The 19733-nt window shown below is 38.7% G+C and overlaps 1 protein-coding gene across 2 annotated transcripts in view; it reads right to left on the reverse strand.

Moving 5' to 3' along the window:
- Positions 1-19733, reverse strand: part of KIF13B (kinesin family member 13B) — a 244088-nt gene that overhangs the window by 210455 nt on the left and 13900 nt on the right. For both annotated transcript variants that reach the window (XM_066278635.1, XM_066278644.1), the window contains exon 2: positions 10022-10115. In XM_066278635.1, coding sequence (XP_066134732.1) covers positions 10022-10115 — 94 coding nt within the window. The remainder of the gene's footprint in view (positions 1-10021; positions 10116-19733) is intronic.

Here is a 19733-nt window from a genome sequence, read left to right on the forward strand (position 1 = left end):
GAGCATTGACCTGGAATGCTAAGTTTGCTGGTTCAAAATCCTGGACTTGCCTGTCAAGACACAACAAGCAAGCAATGAATAACTAAAGTGAAGCCACTATATGTTGATACTTCTTGCTCCCTCTCCTTCTACTCTCTCTGTAAATCAAAAAATAAAATCTTTTTAAAAATGTTAAAAAAATTTTTTTTTGCTCAAATCCTTATAAGGCCTGACCTGCGGTGGCACAGTGGATAAAGCGTTGACCTGGAACGCTGAGGTCGCTGGTTCGAAACCCTGGGCTTGCCTGGTCAAGGCACATATGGAAGTTGATGCTTCCTTCTCCTCTCCCCTTCCCCTTCTCCTTTTCTCTCTCTCTCTCTCCTTTCTAAAATGAATAAGTAAAATCTTAAAAAAAACACACACATGAAAAAATGAAAAAAATCCTTATAAATAGTGAGTGCTCAATAGAAAAGTATACTGGAACCTAGAGTTCCAAATCAGTAACCAAGGATAGATGCTGGCCAAGACCTGTTTTATTTGGATAGCATAATGTTTTGTTTTGCTTTTTAGTTGTAATTTGAATGCCTTCAGACAGGGGTATGCACTCTTCAATTAGGCAGAGTCACCACCATTTTCCTTACAATAAATGAGTTCTTAAAGAGTAAAAGAAATTGGAATCCTCATATACTGATGGTAGGAATATAAAATGGTGCTGCTGCTTTGGAAAACAAGCTGGCAGTTACTCAAAATGTTAAGCATAGAGTTACCATGTGACCCAGCAATTCCACTCCTAGATATATGTACCTAAGAGAAAAGAAAACATATGTCCACACAAGACTTTTACACAAATGTTCACAGCAGCTTTATTCTTAATAGCTAAAAAGTGGAGACAACCCAAATATCCATCAACTGATGAACCAATAAACAAAATAGAATACAATGAAACATTACTGCACCATAAAAAGAAAAGTGCTGATAAATGCTACAACAAAGATAAATCTCAAAAACATTATGCTAAGTAAAAGAAGACAATTACAGAAGACCACATGTTATATAATTTCATTTATATGGAATGTCCAGTATAGGCAAATCTCAGATCTAAACAGACAAAAGTATACTAATCAGGTGATTAAAATATCATAAAATTTGGCCCTGGCCAGTTGGCTCAGTGGTAGAGCGTCGGCCTGGTGTGCAGGAGTCCTGGGTTCGATTCCCAGCCAGGGCACACAGGAGAAGCGCCCATCTGCTTCTCCACCCCTCCCTCTCTCCTTCCTCTCTGTCTCTCTCTTCCCCTCCTGCAGCCAGGGCTCCACTGGAGCAAAGTTGGCCCGGGAGCTGAGGATGGTTCCATGGCCTCTGCCTCAGGCGCTAGAATGGCTCTGGTTGCAACAGAGCAACACCCCAGATGGTCAGAGCATCACCCCTTGGTGGGCATGCCGGGTGGATCCCAGTCAGGCGCATGCAGGAGTCTGGCTGCCTCCCCGTTTCCAACTTCAGAAAAATACCAAAAAAAAGAAAAAAAGATTAAATGTCATAAAATTAGATGATGGTGAAGGTTGCACAACTTGGTAAATACATAATGTCAATCAGTAGTTGCTGGTGCCAATTCAACGCCAACAGGATTGCTTTTCAGCCTTTTGGCTAAGTCAAGTGCAACACCAGCAGGAATCCCCAATCTAGGGTGAGGTAAAGGAGAAGACTATTCAGTGCAAACAGCTCAACAGTGTTACATTTCAATTATGAAACGGCTATGGAGAACAACCTGTGAGATGACTCTTGGGATGAGGTGGCCCATGACCCCTTTCTAGCTAGACAGTTCTGCTCTGCTCTTGTCAGTCCAGTCTGGCATGCCAGGATGGCTATACTCCACTCCACTGAGACACCTTTGGTGTTTCAGCTCTAGCCCGGAAAATGCAGTTTTAGATGGAAAGAGAAAGTATGCTTCCCTGAGCCAGAGTGGAACTGCCTTAGAGAAAAGGCCCTGTCTCAGACCCATGATTGATCTGTTCTCATGCAAATGAGGGGTCCAAATCCTCAGTTCAATTTGTCTAAAAAGCACTGTCCAGACTGGTCAAAATGGAGCTGTTCTAATTGGTCAGTGAAGATGCTAATGAGAATATAGCTATGCAATTCTGATTTGACAGGATCTCCTTTATATGGGCTGGCTCAAGGTACGGAAACACAGTGTGGGCAGGCAGTTAGGCCAGAAGGCAGGCAGCTTAGTGCAAGGTTTTCTGGGAGGCACAGCTTGTATGAGAGGCCCTGTTCAGCAGTGGTTGCTAGGCTCTGTTTTGCCGTGGATTTTTTTTTTTAGCCCAATTAGCCACCAGGAGCCCTTCTCTATTTTTTCTTTGTCAGCGTCAACATTAAAAAACCACTGAACTGTTCAATTTAAAGGAGTGAATTATATGGTACATATAGACTATCTCAAAGTGGTTTAAAAATAAACAAACCAAAGACATCCATTCATTTTAACTCCCTAAATGTGGTTCTCAAATTGTGGTCTGAGAATTCCTGGGGGTCACACAGGGCTCTTTAGGAATCTTGAGGCGAAAACTCTTTTCACAACACTGAACATTTTCCTTTTCCGCTGTGTTGATATTTGTACTAATGGTGTAAAAACAATGGTAGGTTAAACTGCTTACACCTTTGGCATAGTGACACCAGAGTTCTGATAGTCATTCATCTGTATCACCACACACCACATGAAAAAATTAAAATATTTTTCACTTCAAAATGTCCTCAATAAGGAGTAAAAATTATTAGTTTTATTCAATTTGGACATACACATCTTCTTAATATTATGTGTGACAAAATGGGAAGTAGCTATGAAGCACTTCTACTAGAGACCAAAATATAAAAAAAAGTGTGATTTTATGAGTTGTGGGCCAAACTAGTCACTTTTTTAATAGAACAGCATTTTTACTAGAAACGACTATTTTCCTATGGGAAAACCCATTCCCATTTCCAAACTCACCTATACATAACTTTTTTATAACAAAACTGTTTCATAAAGTGGAGGCTGCCACTCTCCATGGGAAATCATAATTCCTCCCTTTTAAAACAACAATTTAAGTATATTAACCAATCTTTAAACCTGAGTTAGCAGGAAAGGCCTGTTTGGTGGGTAGAGGAGGGAATGAGGCAAAAGGCAGAAGATAAGACTTAGCCTAAGAAACTATTTTGTCCTATCACATGACAGGCTAACTAGCATTAACATTTTACTATAGGACAAAATTTTAATAAGTTTTAAGATATAATCAAAACAAAATAAGGCTTAAAGATTTATATTATTATTTAAAAGGCGGCTGTTTTACGTTATGGTACTGTTCTAACTAGTTACAAAAGGAACTTAAAATACTCCTAAATGCGGCCCTGGCCGGTTGGCTCAGTGGTAGAGCGTCGGCCTGGCGTGCAGAGTTCCCGGGTTCGATTCCTGGCCAGGGCACACAGGAGAGGCGCCCATCTGCCTCTCCACCCCTCCCCCTCTCCTTCCTCTCTGTCTCTCTCTTCCACTCCCACAGCGAGGCTCCATTGGAGCAAAGATGGCCCAGGCGCTGGGGATGGCTCCTTGGCCTCTGCCCCAGGCACTAGAGTGGCTCTGCTCGCAACAGAGCGACGCCCCGGAGGGGCAGAGCATCGCCCCCTGGTGGGCAGAGCGTCGCCCCCTGGTGGGCGTGCCGGGTGGATCCCGGTCGGTTGCATGCGGGAGTCTGTCTGTCTCTCCCCGTTTCCAGCTTCATAAAAATACAAAAAATACTCCTAAATGCTAAGAGTCACACACTGATAATTACACTTGAAAAAATCGATTAAGAATAGATAACGAGTTACTCATTTAACAGATGATTTGTATGTCTGTTGAAGATGAAGATATAGAAAACCCCAAGGACCAATCTAGAAAACTAATTTGGTGCAGGACAAAGGTAATTCCATAAAGACACTTAATTGTACTAGTAGTGGTATAAGAAGTGTAGCCGTGCATAAGAAAAATATAGATCAAATCTACCAGTGTGCATCCAGTACTTTACGCGTAAGGAGAAGACTGATCTGGTAGAATTCAGTCATTGGAGTGTTTAAAGTGAGTGCTGTGGAACAGAAAGAGTTCCTCCTTAATCTTTCCTGTATTTGATAAAACAGCCTTTTGTTCTTACCCATGTTCACTAGCAATATTTTGACCTGGTTTCCCAAGTTAGCTGATACTAAGAAAAGTCCAATTTACAAGGATTAATATTTTATTCACTGTAAACATAAAATAAAGGATCTAATTTCTCTAACAGATGGCATGTTAGTCCCTAAGAGACCCATCAACTTTCAGCAAACTAGACAAAATAAAGTTTCTGACTTTGCAAAACTGTAATTTTGATACAGCTAGGTATTTTCTTGATAAGCGTGTGTATTTTGGTATTGAACTGAATACATTTTGGGTTTAAAAACATTTACTTCCTTTATGAAGTTATATTCTAACTCATTAAACATACCATGGACTACAAGTTAAATACTGGTCATCATAACAATAACAGTTACACTCCAATAATAGCTAACATTTATATAAGGTTTATTATAAATAAATAGGCACTGCAATTTTACATCTTTTAACTCATTTAATCCTTATAACAACCTCAGCGCGGGTACTACTACAATCCCCACCCTGAAGATGAATAAGCTGAGAGGAAGGACAATTAAGTAATTTGCTCCATATCACACATGTTAAGTGGTGTGGCTGGGATTCAGTACCGGATGTCTGGCTCCAAAGTCAGCATTTTTAATCTGATTAGCCTTGTAGTATCAATTTTCTGAATTTTAATCATCTTATTTTTCAAAATAATCTTGAAATTTTATATATGTCATAGCAAAAATGTTTCCCAAATCCCTGTGATAAAACTGTTAAACACTGAAAATGGTTTACTTATTCATTTACCCAGGGCTTCTATTAGTTTTAATGAGCATAAACATCAATTTATGAAACTTTCAGAAGTTAATGCAAAATTAATCAGAAAAATATATAAACCATTGTTTTAAAATTTATCCATGTTCACTTTCAAAGTACTGTATACTAATTTCAGTTAAGTATACATATAGAATTAGTCACAGTTTTAGATGAATAAAATTGGATATATTCTAAAACCAACAATATTGTAACTTTTTTTTTTTTTTTTTTTTTTTTTCATTTTTCTGAAGCTGGAAACAGGGAGAGACAGTCAGACAGACTCCCGCATGCGCCCGACCGGGATCCACCCGGCACGCCCACCAGGGGCGACGCTCTGCCCACCAGGGGGCGATGCTCTGCCCCTCCGGGGCGTCGCCATGTTGCGACCAGAGCCACTCTAGCGCCTGGGGCAGAGGCCAAGGAGCCATCCCCAGCGCCCGGGCCATCTTTGCTCCAATGGAGCCTTGGCTGCGGGAGGGGAAGAGAGAGACAGAGAGGAAAGCGCGGCGGAGGGGTGGAGAAGCTAATGGGCGCTTCTCCTGTGTGCCCTGGCCGGGAATCGAACCCGGGTCCTCCGCACGCTAGGCCGATGCTCTACCGCTGAGCCAACCGGCCAGGGCAATATTGTAACTTTTAAAATAAAAATATATATTAATTGGAGTCTTTCTGACTAGTAACTCAAACTGACTCAAATCACTTACATGTCAATGTCAAATTCCTGGCTCTACCTCCAAGTATATCTCCCATAAAACCATAACTTGTTTTATGGATTAGTCAGTCATTCAATGAGCTAAAGTATAAATAATCTCATATCATATAAAATAGCTTTTAATTTGCACTTTCCTATTTTTCCTCAAATTTAATGAAGTGACCATATACCACTGGACTGCTACATTGCAAATTTTTCATTTTTCGCTTTACACCTAGAGATTACATTAAAAGAAAAAGCACTTCTCATGAGTTAGTCCTCTTTCATACTAGTAATGTTCTTGTTTTTTATCTGAGTGCTTGTTATCAGAATATGTAACTAATGAAAATTCATTAGGTGTTATACACTTTTCTATATGTATATTACATACTTCAATAAAAAGCTGTTTAAAAAAAATGTGCTTCTTAATACTACTTCAACAAAAATTATTACATACCAACTTTTTTGGAAATTGTCATTAAATTTTTTATCAGATGGCACTCTGATATACATATAAAATATAAGTTGAATAACACTCAATTTGCATTTTCAGCATATGAAAAAAAAAGAGCCATGCAAAATATTCTATAGAACCAAAAAGTGCTATTTATTTATTTATTTGTGTGTGTGTGTGTGTGTGTGTGTGACACAGACAGAGAGACAGGCAGAGAGAGGGATAAACAGACAGGAAGGGAGACAAAAGAGAAGCATCAATTCTTCGTTGTGGTTCCTTTGTTGTTCATTGATTGCTTTCTCATATGTGCCTTGACCCGGGGGATACTGCAGAATAAGTGACCCCTTGCTCAAGCCAGTGACCTTTGGGCTCAAGCCAGTGACCATAGATAGGATGTCTATGATCCCATGCTCAGCCAGCGATCCCCCCTCAAACTGGTGAGTCCATGCTCAGGCCAGATGAGCCCATGCTCAAATCGGTGACCTCGGGGTTTCGAACCTGGGTCCTCTACATCCTAGGCCGATGCTCTATCCACTGAGCCACCACCTGGTCAGCCAAAAAGCGCTATTTAATTATCTCACAAATCTCTGAGATTTGATGGTCTCAAAAGGAAAGAAAACCTTTTAGGTTGTGTGGACGTACTTTATCTCACAATAGTCTCAGCAGGTAGATACTATGACACACTTGTGGCAGCTTGTTTTCCGAAGACAGCTACAACAACATGGATCCTATCTCAACTGCTTTTTTTATGTGACGATAGAGTTCCTACACCGAGAGATGAGTCTGTTTCTTCTTGAAATCATGTAATTTTACAGGAGCCTTAAGCAAGAAAATGTGACAGTAGTGACACTGCATGACTCTCAAGATTAAGACATAGAAAGCAATCCTGCTGCAATCTGGCTTTCTCTCTTCGCCTGCTCTTGGAACCTGCCACCAGGTTGTCAGTAGGTGCTCTGTCCACTGTCCCAGTGGCATCTCCAGCCAACAAGCAGCATCAACTGCCAGAGCTGAGTAACCAAGCCTTGTCCAGAGGATTCTAGCCCGCAGCCTTCAGATTTTAAGAGAGGTCTGACTAGTGGTGGCACACTGGTGTCAACCTGTAACACTGAAATGGCTGGTTCCAAACCCTGTGCTCACTGATTCTGAGCACAGGCTTGTCACCATGGGGTCACTAGCGTGAGTGGCATCAGCAACAAGGGCCGGGGTGGGGTGGGGGAGCAATGGGGTTCATCTAGGTCAAAGCACAAATGAGAAGCTCAATATACAACTTAAGTGAAAGCAACTACGAGTTGATGCCTCTCATTCTCTCCCACTCTCCCTTCCTGTCTTTCTCTAACTCTCTCACTCAAAAAAAAAAAAGACTTTCAGCTAGGCCCCACATAGCATGGAGCAGAGACAACTCACACTGTGCCCTGTCTGAATTCCTGAGCCACAAAAATCATGAGATAATAAATGATTATGGTTGGTTTAGACACTAAGTTCCTGAGGTAATTGGTTATACAGCAATAGAAAACTAATACTTTATATATAAGTAAGGAACACAGGTAGGTAACCATGCTAGCAAATGGCTCAGCCAGAATTTGAATCCAAGTCAGTCTATGTATAAAGCCCAAACTCGCCCTGGTCAGATAGTTCAGTTGATTAAAGCATCATCCCAATACACCAAGGTTGTAGGTTCAATTCCCAGTCGGGCATATATAAGAATCAACCAATGAATGCATAAATAAATGGAACAACAAAATCGATGTTTCTCCCTTCCTCTCTCTCAAAAATCAACTTAATAAATTATTAAGTCTAAACTCTTTTTTTTTTTTTTTTTACAGAGACAAAGAGAGAGTCAGAGAGAGGGATAGACAGGGACAGACAGACAGGAATGGAGAGAGATGAGAAGCATCAATCATCAGTTTTTCATTGCGACACCTTAGTTGTTCATTGATTGCTTTCTCATATGTGCCTTGACCGTGGGCTTTCAGCAGACCGAGTAACCTCTTGCTCAAGCCAGCAACCTTGGGTCCAAGCTGGTGAGCTTTGCTCAAACCAGATGAGCCCATGCTCAAGCTGGCGACCTCAGAGTCTCAAACTGGGTCCTCCGCATCCCAGTCTGACACTCTATCCACTGCGCCACTGCCTGGTCAGGCAAGTATAAACTCTTTTTTTTTAAATATTTTCTTTTTAACTTTATTCAGTTTTTTTAGAAAGAGAGAGAGAGAGAAGGGGGGAGGAGCAGGAAGCATCAACTCCCATATGTGCCTTGGCCAGGCAAGCCCAGGGTTTTGAAACCGCGACCTCAGTGTTCCCAGGTCGACACTTTATTCTCTGCGCCACCACAGGTCAGGCCAAGTATAAACCCTTTTTACCATAAGTTATTACCAAGTTTCTTCAGAGGTGCCCACATTTCCAGATAAAGCAATTCTACAGATCGAAAAGTCTAAGTAAAAAAAAAAACCCAAATGATTTCAACTAATACTGAGACAATCGATCATTAAATTAGCAGGCCCCAAATCCCAGTATCATTGTGACACATCTATACCCTTTATTTATACTATGATAACAGCACGTCTGATAGTACCCATATGCTGGTGCTAGCGATGCTGAAGAAGTATCTCTACATCAGGAACAATAAAGCTGACCACTTTACAAAGCACTTTAAAAATCACTGATTAGAGCTTCAGAAAACACCTGTATGAGACAAGTATGCATGCACCACACAGATGAGGCTCCAAAAAGTTAAAAATAGCTACAATAACATAGTTATTAAGTAAGGATTTGATTTCATATTTCCTGACTCCAAGCCCAGTGCTCTTGTCAATTCAACTCAACTCCAAAGAACATTTATGGTGTATTTCCACATAAAACATTGTTTCTACACATGTATATGATCTATTTTGTGCAAGGCATCACGGCAGCCACTGTCTCTCTGACTTGTACTCTCCACTTCCAGGGTCAGTACAAAAACATCTCTGATACAACTCATCTCCATAAAAAGCCAGTTTTTCCCGACTTTGACCACTTCTCTACAATGCCAGCTGACAACTTCCCCTAATCTATCTCCTTAATCTTCAAAAACTGTCAAAGTTGACATCTTACCCATAAAAATACAGGCCAAATTTCCTGATCTGCTTTCAAGGTCTTCTTCTATATTCTGATTCTAGTTTATAGAATTTTTCCTGCATTTACTGAGGAAAAAACAAATTAATCTCTTCCTTCTTCCCCAAATTCTCATTCTTGACACCTTCTTGCCTTCCCTCTTGTTCATACTATGACCCAAATCCAAAAGTATTCATCCTCAACCCCGACAGTCCTTTCTCTCCAAGACCTTAACATCTACTAGCAAGCTACAATGGACAATCCAAAACAACATATAAGAACTAAGTTAGGTGGTAGAGGTGACAGCTTACAGGCCTTTAGAAAAGAATCACTGAGGGCTGCAGGCAGGCCTACAGATAGAAGGCAGCGCCTGAAATGGACTGACTGACAAGACAATCCAAACTGGCAGAAGCAAAAGCAATCTAAATCAAGGAACATACTAGAAGCCTCCCCTCTACCCCACTTCTTCCCATTTACATCTTACTTATTCCTCCAGCCAATACTGTCTCCTTCCTCAGAGGGGAGAAGAACGGTGATGGAGGGAGACTTGACTTGGGGTGGTGAACATACAAGGCAATATACAGATCATGTCTTGTAGAACTGTGCACCTGAAACCGGTATAATTTTATTAACCAAAGTCACCCCAGTAAATTCAATAAAAATTTTTAAAAAGCCTTCCTTAGTTCACCACCATCTGATCTAAGCTCTCATCTCTGAGCTTGTAATACAACCTAAAAACACTCATTCTGGCACTTAATCATTCCATATTATAGATCTCATCTCTTCAACTTGACAGCAATATGTCTCTACACAGTAAGCATTCAGCTACCATTGTTGCTCTCATCATTTAAAAATCCATTGATCATAACATTGTTTCTTAACTTACCGGGCATCTCCTTTGGAAAGATTAGTATTTACAGGATTAAGAATAACCTTGTTTGCATCTACATCCACCACACATTTGGTATGCAAGTCAATTTCTGCAGATAAAAAAAAAAGAAAAATAATCATTTTTAAAGTAATTTATTTCATAAAAGGCATTTGACAAAAATTCAACACTCTTTTATGACAAACACACTCAACAAAGTAGGAATATAAGGAAATTTCGTCAATCTGATAAACAGTATCTACAAAAGACTGCAGCTAACATCACACTGAACGGTGAAAGACTGCACAGCTTACCCTCTAACATCAGGAAGAAGACAAGGCTGTCTACTACTGCAACTTCTATCAATATTATACTGGAGGTTCTGGTGAAGGCAGTTAGCAAGAAAAACAAATAAAAGCCATCCAGATTGTAAAGAAGTCAAACTATCTCTATTTGCAGTTAATATGATCTATGAACAGAAAATCCTAAGGAATCCACTAAAAGACTACTAGAATAAACAAGTTCTACAAAGTTGTAGAATATATGATCAATATACAAAAATCAGTAGTGTTTCTATACATTAGCAATGAGAAATAAGGGGGAGTGTGGAGAAGCAGATGGGTGCTTCTCCTGTGTGCCCTGATCAGGAATTGAACCCAGAACTTCCACATGCCAGGCCAACGTCTACCACTGAGCCAACCAGCAGGGCCCACGTTTTTTTTTAACCCTTTGAGTAGTGAGTTTTTTTCATGCTCGCTGACCCTCGGGAGTGGATTTTTTTTCAAAAAATGAAATTAGTTCCAGTTACAGTTTTATTAACTTAAAATCATGTTTATTTGATAATTTATGGAAACAAGAAGAACATACATTTGCCTTTTTTTAATGATGCCTTACACATTTTTAAAATAAATTAATCGTACTCTGGATGGTCAGGAGGCACGAGGACATACATAAACGTTAGTACTACTCAAAGGGCTAAAGGCTGAAACAGCCTGACCAGTGGATAGAGTGTCGCTGGGATGTGGAGGACGCAGGTTCGAAACACCAAGGACACTGGCTTGAGCACAAGCTCACCAGCTTGAGTGCGGGGTCACTGGCTTGACTGTGGGATCATAGACATGACCCCATGGTTGCTGGCTTGAAGCCCAAGGTTGCTGGCTTGAGCAAGGGGTCACTCGATCTGCTATAACCCCTGGGTAAAGGCAAACATGAGAAAGCAATCAATAAACAACAAAGGTGCTGCAATAAAGAATTGATGCTTCTCATCTCTCTCCCTTCCTGTCTGTCTGTCCCTAACTGTCCCTCTCTCTGTCTCTGTCAAGTAAAAAAAGACTGAAACAATTGGGAAAATATTTATGTTCCTGAATTGACAGACTTACTACCGTTAAGATGGTAATATTTTCCAAATGGTCTACAAGATGCAAGGCAATCCCTATCAAAAGTCCAGCTGCCTTTTTCTTTTTTCAAAATTTCACAAGCTTTTCCTAAAATCTATATGAAAATGCAAGAGATCCAGAATAACCAAAGCAATCTTGAAAAATAAAAACAAAGTATAAAAGCTATATTCACCAATTTCAAATGTACTGCCAAACTACAGTAATCAAGACAGTGTGGTACTAACAAGGATAGAAGGACAGAAATTAGATCAAGGGAACAGAGAATCAAGAAACATATGGTCACAATAATGGCCAAATGATTTTGACAATGGTGTCAAGACAACCCAATAGGGAAAATATAGTCCCTTCAACAAATGGTGCTGGGACAACTAGATACCCATGTGCAAAAATGAAGTCCTAATACCGTAGTTATGCTAGTGGTGTAATGTGGTAGTTCACTATGGATTTAATTTGCATTTCCCCTGTATCCAATGATATTGAATATCTTTTCTTGAGCATTTGGCCATTTTAATAGCATACACAAAAATGAAGTCCAATAGATCATATACATAAATATGTAAGAGTTAACACTATAAAACTCTTTGAAGAAAACCACATGACTTGGGGTTAGGTGATGGTTCTTAGATACCAAAAGCACAAGCAATAAAAGAAAAAACAGATAAATTCGACCACATCAAAATGAAGTTTTTCTGCTTCAAAGGACACCATCAAGAGAGTAAAAAAACAACCCACGGAATCAAGAAACTATCTATAAATCATACATCTAATAAGAGACTTGCATCAGAAAATAGAAAGAATGCTTACAACTCAATAATAAAAAAAGAATATATATAAACATCTCTCCAAAAAAGATACAAAAATAGCCTATAAGCACAAGAAAAAATGTTCAACATCATTAGACACTGGGGAAATGCAAATCAAAACCACAGTGAGATACCACTTCAAACTACTAGCATAAGTATAATCAAAAAGACAGATAACAAGTACTGTCAAGGATATGGAGAAGTTGGAACCTTCATACATTACTGGTGGGAATGTGAAATGGTGCAGTCACTTTGGAAAACAGTCTGGCAGGTCCTCAAAAGTTAAACATAGAGTTAGTATACGACCAAGCAACTCCTGTTCCTAGATATATATACTCAACAGAAATGACGACCTATATCCATACATAAGTTTATACATGAATGTTCACAGCAGTATTTTGGCTATCATGGCAATTCATGATAGCCAAAAAAGTGGAAAAAACCCAACTGTTCATCAAAGAATGAATGGATAAAGGTGACGGATCCATAAAATGGAACAATTTGGCAATTTAAAGAAGTACTGAAACATACAAAATGAATGGAGCAAGCTTGTGCTAAGTGAAAGAAGCCAATCATGAGAGACCACATATCGTATGATTCCATTTATTTCAAATATCCAGAATAGGCAAAGAGAGAGAGAAAATAGACTAGTTATTGCCTAAGCCTGGGGAGTGACTACTAGTTGGATACAGTTTTCTTTTGGGGGTGATGAACACGTACTAAAACTGATTATGCTAACAGCTGCACAACCAGCATTAGTATAATAAAAAGCCACTGAATTATATGAACTGTTGATATGTAAATTATATCTCAATAAAATTTTTTAACATATAGGCCATGTTTATGTTCTCATGTTTTTATATTCTTCTATTTTTCTGGCACAAAGTATGAAACTTTCTGTTTGCCTTATCTCCACTACCCAAAGATCTGATCTACGAAAGGAGCTGTACTACATTGGCATCACTTTGTATTTCCCAAAGAACCTTGGCCAAATGTCAACTATCATTATAACTCTGAAGTATTTCCACTGCCAGGAAATGTCATTTTCTTTTTTTTTTAAACTTATATAACTGAGACAAATGCAAAAAGAAAAATAAATTTGCCTCCCTGAGTTTGCCACAACTCAATTTTTTTTGTATCACTTATTCTACATTGGTTCTCAAACATATAACCTAGCCCTGGTGAAGTAGCCCAGCTGATTAGAGCATTATCCAATATGCCAAGGTTGCAGGTTCGATCTCCAGCCAGGGCACATACAAAAAGCAACCAGTGAATGCACAACTAAGTGGGACAACAATCCATGTTTCTCTCTCTCCCACCCTCCCCTGATTGCTTTTTCTCTAAAATCAATCAATAAAAATTTAAGAAAAAAGATATAACTTAGAAGTACAAAAAATGTAGTGGTTTTTTTTTTGTTTTTGTTTTTGTTTTTTTAGCCAATGCATTTTTTCAGACAAAAAGAGCTAAAAGGAAAATATCAGAGCTATGTTTTATCTAGGTATGGAAAACTAACCACCAAAAAGGTATATGTTCCACTGTAGTCAACTAGCATTAAAACCTAGTACTTAGTGTTTAAATCCACTCTAGACCATACCAGAAATGTGGCAAGAAAGTCTCATCCACACTGCAAAAACTTCTCAAAGATACGATTTTACTTCTTCCTTTTCCTTGGATCCAGAGCTCAACAAAGTTTGCAATCATCATACCTTGTTAATACCAGCCCTTAATGATCTCTGACCATACCATACTGGCGGGCCCCTTACAGTCAAATCTGAATGCGTTATCAACTCTCTGGAAACTGTACTGTGACTCAGAATCTCTATCTCACCACTCACCACAAAGTTGGTTATTAGTTTCTTGCAAGAACCTTTGTTCTGAGCAGAGGAGCTGCATGTATAGTTCTGCATACATGAGCATACGTCTAGAATGAATGCCTGAAAAAATGCAAATCAAATATCCACTCCAAGTAGTGTTTTGCCTTCATTTCAAATGATCTTGAATTGAGAAGAGTTCCAGACATTATTCAATTTTTGTATCATTTCCCCCTATCCTCTTTACAGCTCTTTCCTCCTCCCCTTCATGACTTCATTAGGTAACAACTAGTACTTTGTAAGCATTAAATAACATGATAAAGGAACCAATCCCTGGAAAAGCCTATGTAATACAAAGAATCGATTCAATCCAAAATCATATTGTCCTCAAGAGTGCAATACATAAAATGTCTAACTTACATCAATGGTGGCCTTTAAAATGTAAACAACTATCTTCACTTCTTTATTAGCTCAGTTTTAATTATCAAACAAAATTCCCACCCAGCTCCATGTGATTGATAAATAGATATTAAGAAAAGGCTTTTTACAAGACTGTTTAGAATATGGGTGGAATGTCTAGGAAATATACCCAAGCAAATAAATCAGTGAGGTCTGAAAAGAATTTAAGGGTCAGGTTTATGACAAGCATCTTTATATAAAATGCTATAGCTAGTGTACCATGAACTGCTACTAGTTGGCTGAATTAAATTATACTGCTACAAGATTCTAAATACATTTTTTCCTTAAAAAAATTCTTGGTCTATATGGCTTAGAAAGCAAAGTAGTGATTAAATAGCAGTAACAAATTTAGGTCTTAAATCTAATATGAATTTTTAACTTTTTATTAAATTTTAAAAACACCAAAATGCAAAAGATAAACAACTTCCTCTTCATTTGGAACAACATTTAGATCAAAAAGGTAAGTCTCAGCTGCTATTCACTGCCTTTACAAAACAGCACTGCAGTACACCCATGTTCACAGCACCATCATTCACAACAGCCAAAAGGCAGAAGCTACCCAACTGATCAGTGATTAGAATAAATGGATAAACAAAATGTGGTATATACATTTAACAGAATATTATTCACCCTTAAAAAGGGACAAAATTCTGCTAAAACACAGATGAATCTTGAAGACATTATGCTAAGTATAATAAGTAGTCACGGCCTGACCTGTGGTGGCGCAGTGGGTAAAGCGTCGACCTGGAAATGCTGAGGTTGCCGGTTCGAAACCCTGGGCTTGCCTGGTCAAGGCACATATGGGAGTTGATGCTTCCAGCTCCTCCCCCCTTCTCTCTCTCTGTCTCTCCTCTCTCTCTGTCTCTCCCTCTCCTGTCTAAAATGAATAAATAAAAAATAAAAATAAAAAATTTAAAAAAAAAATAAGTAGTCACAAAAGGACAAATATTGTGTGATTCCTCTTCTATGAGGTGCACAGAGTAGTCAAATTCAAAGAGATACTGTAGAAAGTTGGATGGTAGTGGCTAGCGGCTGGGAGAAGGGGGCAATGGGAGTTAATGACTCATGGGTACAGAGTTTCAGTTTTGCAAGATAAAAAAAGTTCTTGAGGTGAAAAGTGGTGACTGTTGCACAACAATGTGAATGTACTTACTTCCACTGAACTGTACACTTAACAATGGTTTAAGATGGTAAACTTTATGCTATGTATACTTTACCACAATAAAAAAAATAGCACCAAATACTCATCACTATTATAATAAGTAATATATGGACAACAGTTCATTCCTAGTGAAGCCTCAAATAATGAGTTTGGGATTTAATTAGTACTATGTCTAGAAAACAGTACAAAAAAAACCCCAAAATGATCTTAAAGTTAAGTATTACTATAAGTTTATGTCATGATTAATCGTTTTATTTATAGTATTCAGAACCACGAATGCTTTGATGTAGCCTTCAGTTCTTAAAAAAAGAAAAAAGAAAGAAGCAAAATTTATTCCACTAACATTAAAGATTCCATATTAATTCCCAAACCAAATCCCTTTCTAGGTCAAGTTCAAGTTGAATATTAAATATGTACAGCTGACAATTCAGCTTATTTAGCCAGCAAATTAGTCATGTTGCAAAGAGAATAATAATTTAAAACAAGTCTTTCCTCAATGCATAAATCAGCTATGGCTCGTTCCCCAATGACATCATAGTAAAAGATGGGCAGGGCCTGGGAGACTCCCTCTACATAACTCATATTCCATCTGACAACATGCCCCATTCTCAGTGTGGACAAAGTAAGTCTCAGTTGCCTATTTGGTAATCTGCTTTCCTAATTCTCCAGAAAATTAATAATTATTTTCTTTTTTTTTTTTCATTTTTCTGAAGCTGGAAACAGGGAGAGACAGTCAGACAGACTCCCGCATGCGCCCGACCGGGATCCACCCGGCACGCCCACCAGGGGGCGATGCTCTGCCCACCAGGGGGCGATGCTCTGCCCATCCTGGGCGTCGCCATGTTGCGACCAGAGCCACTCTAGCGCCTGAGGCAGAGGCCACAGAGCCATCCCCAGCGCCCGGGCCATCTTTGCTCCAATGGAGCCTTGGCTGCAGGAGGGGAAGAGAGAGACAGAGAGGAAAGCGCGGCGGAGGGGTGGAGAAGCAAATGGGCGCTTCTCCTGTGTGACCTGGCCGGGAATCAAACCCAGGTCCTCCGCACGCTAGGCCGACGCTCTACCGCTGAGCCAACCGGCCAGGGCCTAATAATTATTTTCAAACCAAATTTACTACTCAGAAATATAAATGTACCTCCCTTTTTCTACCAGTCATCTTCCTAAATAGCTAACTATAATGTAATCTTAAATTCCTAATTTTTAAAAGAAAGTAACTTATTTGTAAGACTCACATTTTAATCAAACTGCAAAACTTGCATGTTATATAAGGTTCTATTTTTTTAACTACTTTGTGTCACATGCCTAATGCTTTTACATGTCTATGCATGCTCATATAAATAAAATTTTCATTGTCAATATATCAAGTACAAAGGACTTGTTTTCCCAAGTGGAATTTAGTATTATTGATATTATTGTCAGCATAGGGAACATGACCTATACTTCTTCATTATACTTATAAGTTGCTTGGGACTCCCTTAAGGCCCCCCTGGTCCAAGAAGAAACAAAATTATGTTATTCCACATCATAGGTAAAAAGCAAGTTGGTGGTTTGCTTTCCAGTAATATATGTAAAATATCCTAATAACTTACTTTTATGTTTTTACCAGTGAACATGAAAATCTATTCAATAAATAGCCTGACCAGGCAGTGACGAAGTGGATAGAGCGCCGAACTGGGACACAGAGGACCCAGGTTTGAAACTCCAAGGTCACCAGCTTTTGTGCGGGGTCGCTGTCTTGAGCGTAGAATCACAGACATGACCCCATAATCACTGGCTTGAGCCCAAAGGTCGCTGGCTAAAAGCCCAAGGTCACTGGCTTGAGCCCAAGGTCGCTGGCTTGAGCAAGGGGTCACTTGCTCTCTGCTGTAGCCCCCTAGTTAAGGCACATATGAGAAAGCAATCAATGAACAACTAAGGAGCCACAACGAGAATTGATGCTTCTCATCTCTCTCTCTTCCTGCCTATCTGTTCCTCTCTCTCTCTCTGTCTCTATCACAAAAAAAGAAAAAAAAATTTATTCAATAAATAAAAGATAAAAATATAACTAAGCTCTAAAATGGCTACAGAAAAAACTGAGGAATAAAAGAAGATTCAAGACAGAATGGCTAAGGGGGATAAAGTTTATAGCATGAAAATAGTTAAAATAAGCTATGTGGCCCAAAATATAAAACGTGTATATTCAGGAAAGTAATCAACTACAGAGGGCTAGGAAATAGGTATTTAAAAACTTACAAGACAAAACCAGAATAGCCAAAACAATCTTGAAAACGAACAAAACAGAAAGACTACACTCACAAATTTCAAACTTACTACAAAGCCACAGTAAAGAAGACAGTGTGGTACTAACATAAGGATAGACATATAAGTCAATGGAATAGAAAAAGAGTCCAGAAATACACTGTCACATTTATGGTCAACTGATTTTCAACAAGGGTGTCAAGAGAATCTGATGGGAAAAATATAGTTTTTTCAACACAGTGCCAGGATAACTGGATATCGACATTCAAAAGAATAAAACTGGGCCTCTATCTCCTACCACACTCAAAAATTAGCTCCAAATGGATCAGAGATCAAAAGGTAAGAGCTAAAATTATTAAACCGTTAGAAGAAAAAATAAAGGCATAAATACACGTGACCTTGGGTTAGGTAATGGTTTCTTAGATACAATATCGAAAGCATAAGCTGCAGAAGAAAAAACAGATAAACTAGACTGGACCACATCAAAATGAAGAACTTTGTGCTTCAAAGGACACGATTACGAGAATAAAAAGGCAACCACAAAAATCAAGAAAACATTTGCAAATCATATATCTGATAAAGAACTGGTATCTAGAATGTATAAAGAAGTCTTATAACTCAATAATAAAAAGACAATCCAATTTTAAAAATAGGGTTTGATAGAGGTTGTCAGTTTGATTCCCAGTCAGGGCACATACAGGAACAGAACAATGTTCCTGTCCCTCCTCCTTCTCTCACTCTGTCTCTCTCTTTCCCTCCCTTCCTCTGTCTCTAAAATCAATAAAATAAACATTTAAAAAATCGGGCTTGAATAGAGATCTCTCAAGATATACAAATGGCTAATAAACACATGAAATGATGCTCAATATCATTAGATATCAAGGAAATGCAAATCAACATCACAATGAGCTACCACTTCACACCCACTAGGAAGGCAATAATCAAAAAGAGGGGCAATAACAAGTGTTGGTATAGACATGGAGAAATTGAAGCCTTCATACCATTTGGTGTGATTGTAAAATGGTGCTGTCAACTTTGGAAAACAATTTAACAGTTCCCTAAAAATTAGAGTTACTATATGACTGAGCAATTCCACTTCCATGATATACATATCCAAAAGAAATAGAAAATACATCTACACAAAAACTTGCACACAAATGTTCATAGCAGTGTAATTCATAATAACCAAAAAGTGGAAAGAAGCTAAATGTCCATCAACCAATGAATGAGCAAACAAAATAATGACACAGCCATATAACAGAATATGATTCAGCTATAAAAAGGAATGAAGTATTGATTCCAGCTACAACACGGGTAAGCTCTAAACATAATATGCAAAGTGAAAGAAATTAGATACAAAAGTCCACATATTGCATGATTTCATTCATATAAAATGTCCAGAATAGGCAAATCCACAGAGACTAGAAGTAGATTAGTGGTTGCCAGGGGCTTAGAGGAGGGGAAGGGTATAGAAATGGTGGGTGGGTGGGTGAAGGCCGACTACTATTGGGAGAGAGTCTCTCTTTGGGATGATGAAAATGTTCTGGAATTGGACAGTAGTGATAGTTGCACAATTCTGCAAATACACTAAAAGCCACTGAATTGTACACTTTTGATGTGTGAACTACTTTTTAAAAACTTGGGAGGGAATGACCCCATTGCACTCAATAGATATAAAAACATGGTTAGAATCCTTCAAACACATTTCTTTTTTTTTAGAAAATTAAATTTAACAGTGTGACATCGATCAACAAGGGTACTACTGTACATAGATTTCAGGTAAACATCTCCACAACATTTGAACGGTCAATTATGTTGTATACCCATCATTCAAAGTCAAATAATTTTCCGTCACCTTATATT

This window comes from Saccopteryx bilineata, chromosome 1 (genome assembly GCF_036850765.1).
Source record: "Saccopteryx bilineata isolate mSacBil1 chromosome 1, mSacBil1_pri_phased_curated, whole genome shotgun sequence".
Taxonomy (NCBI): Eukaryota; Metazoa; Chordata; class Mammalia; order Chiroptera; family Emballonuridae; genus Saccopteryx; species Saccopteryx bilineata.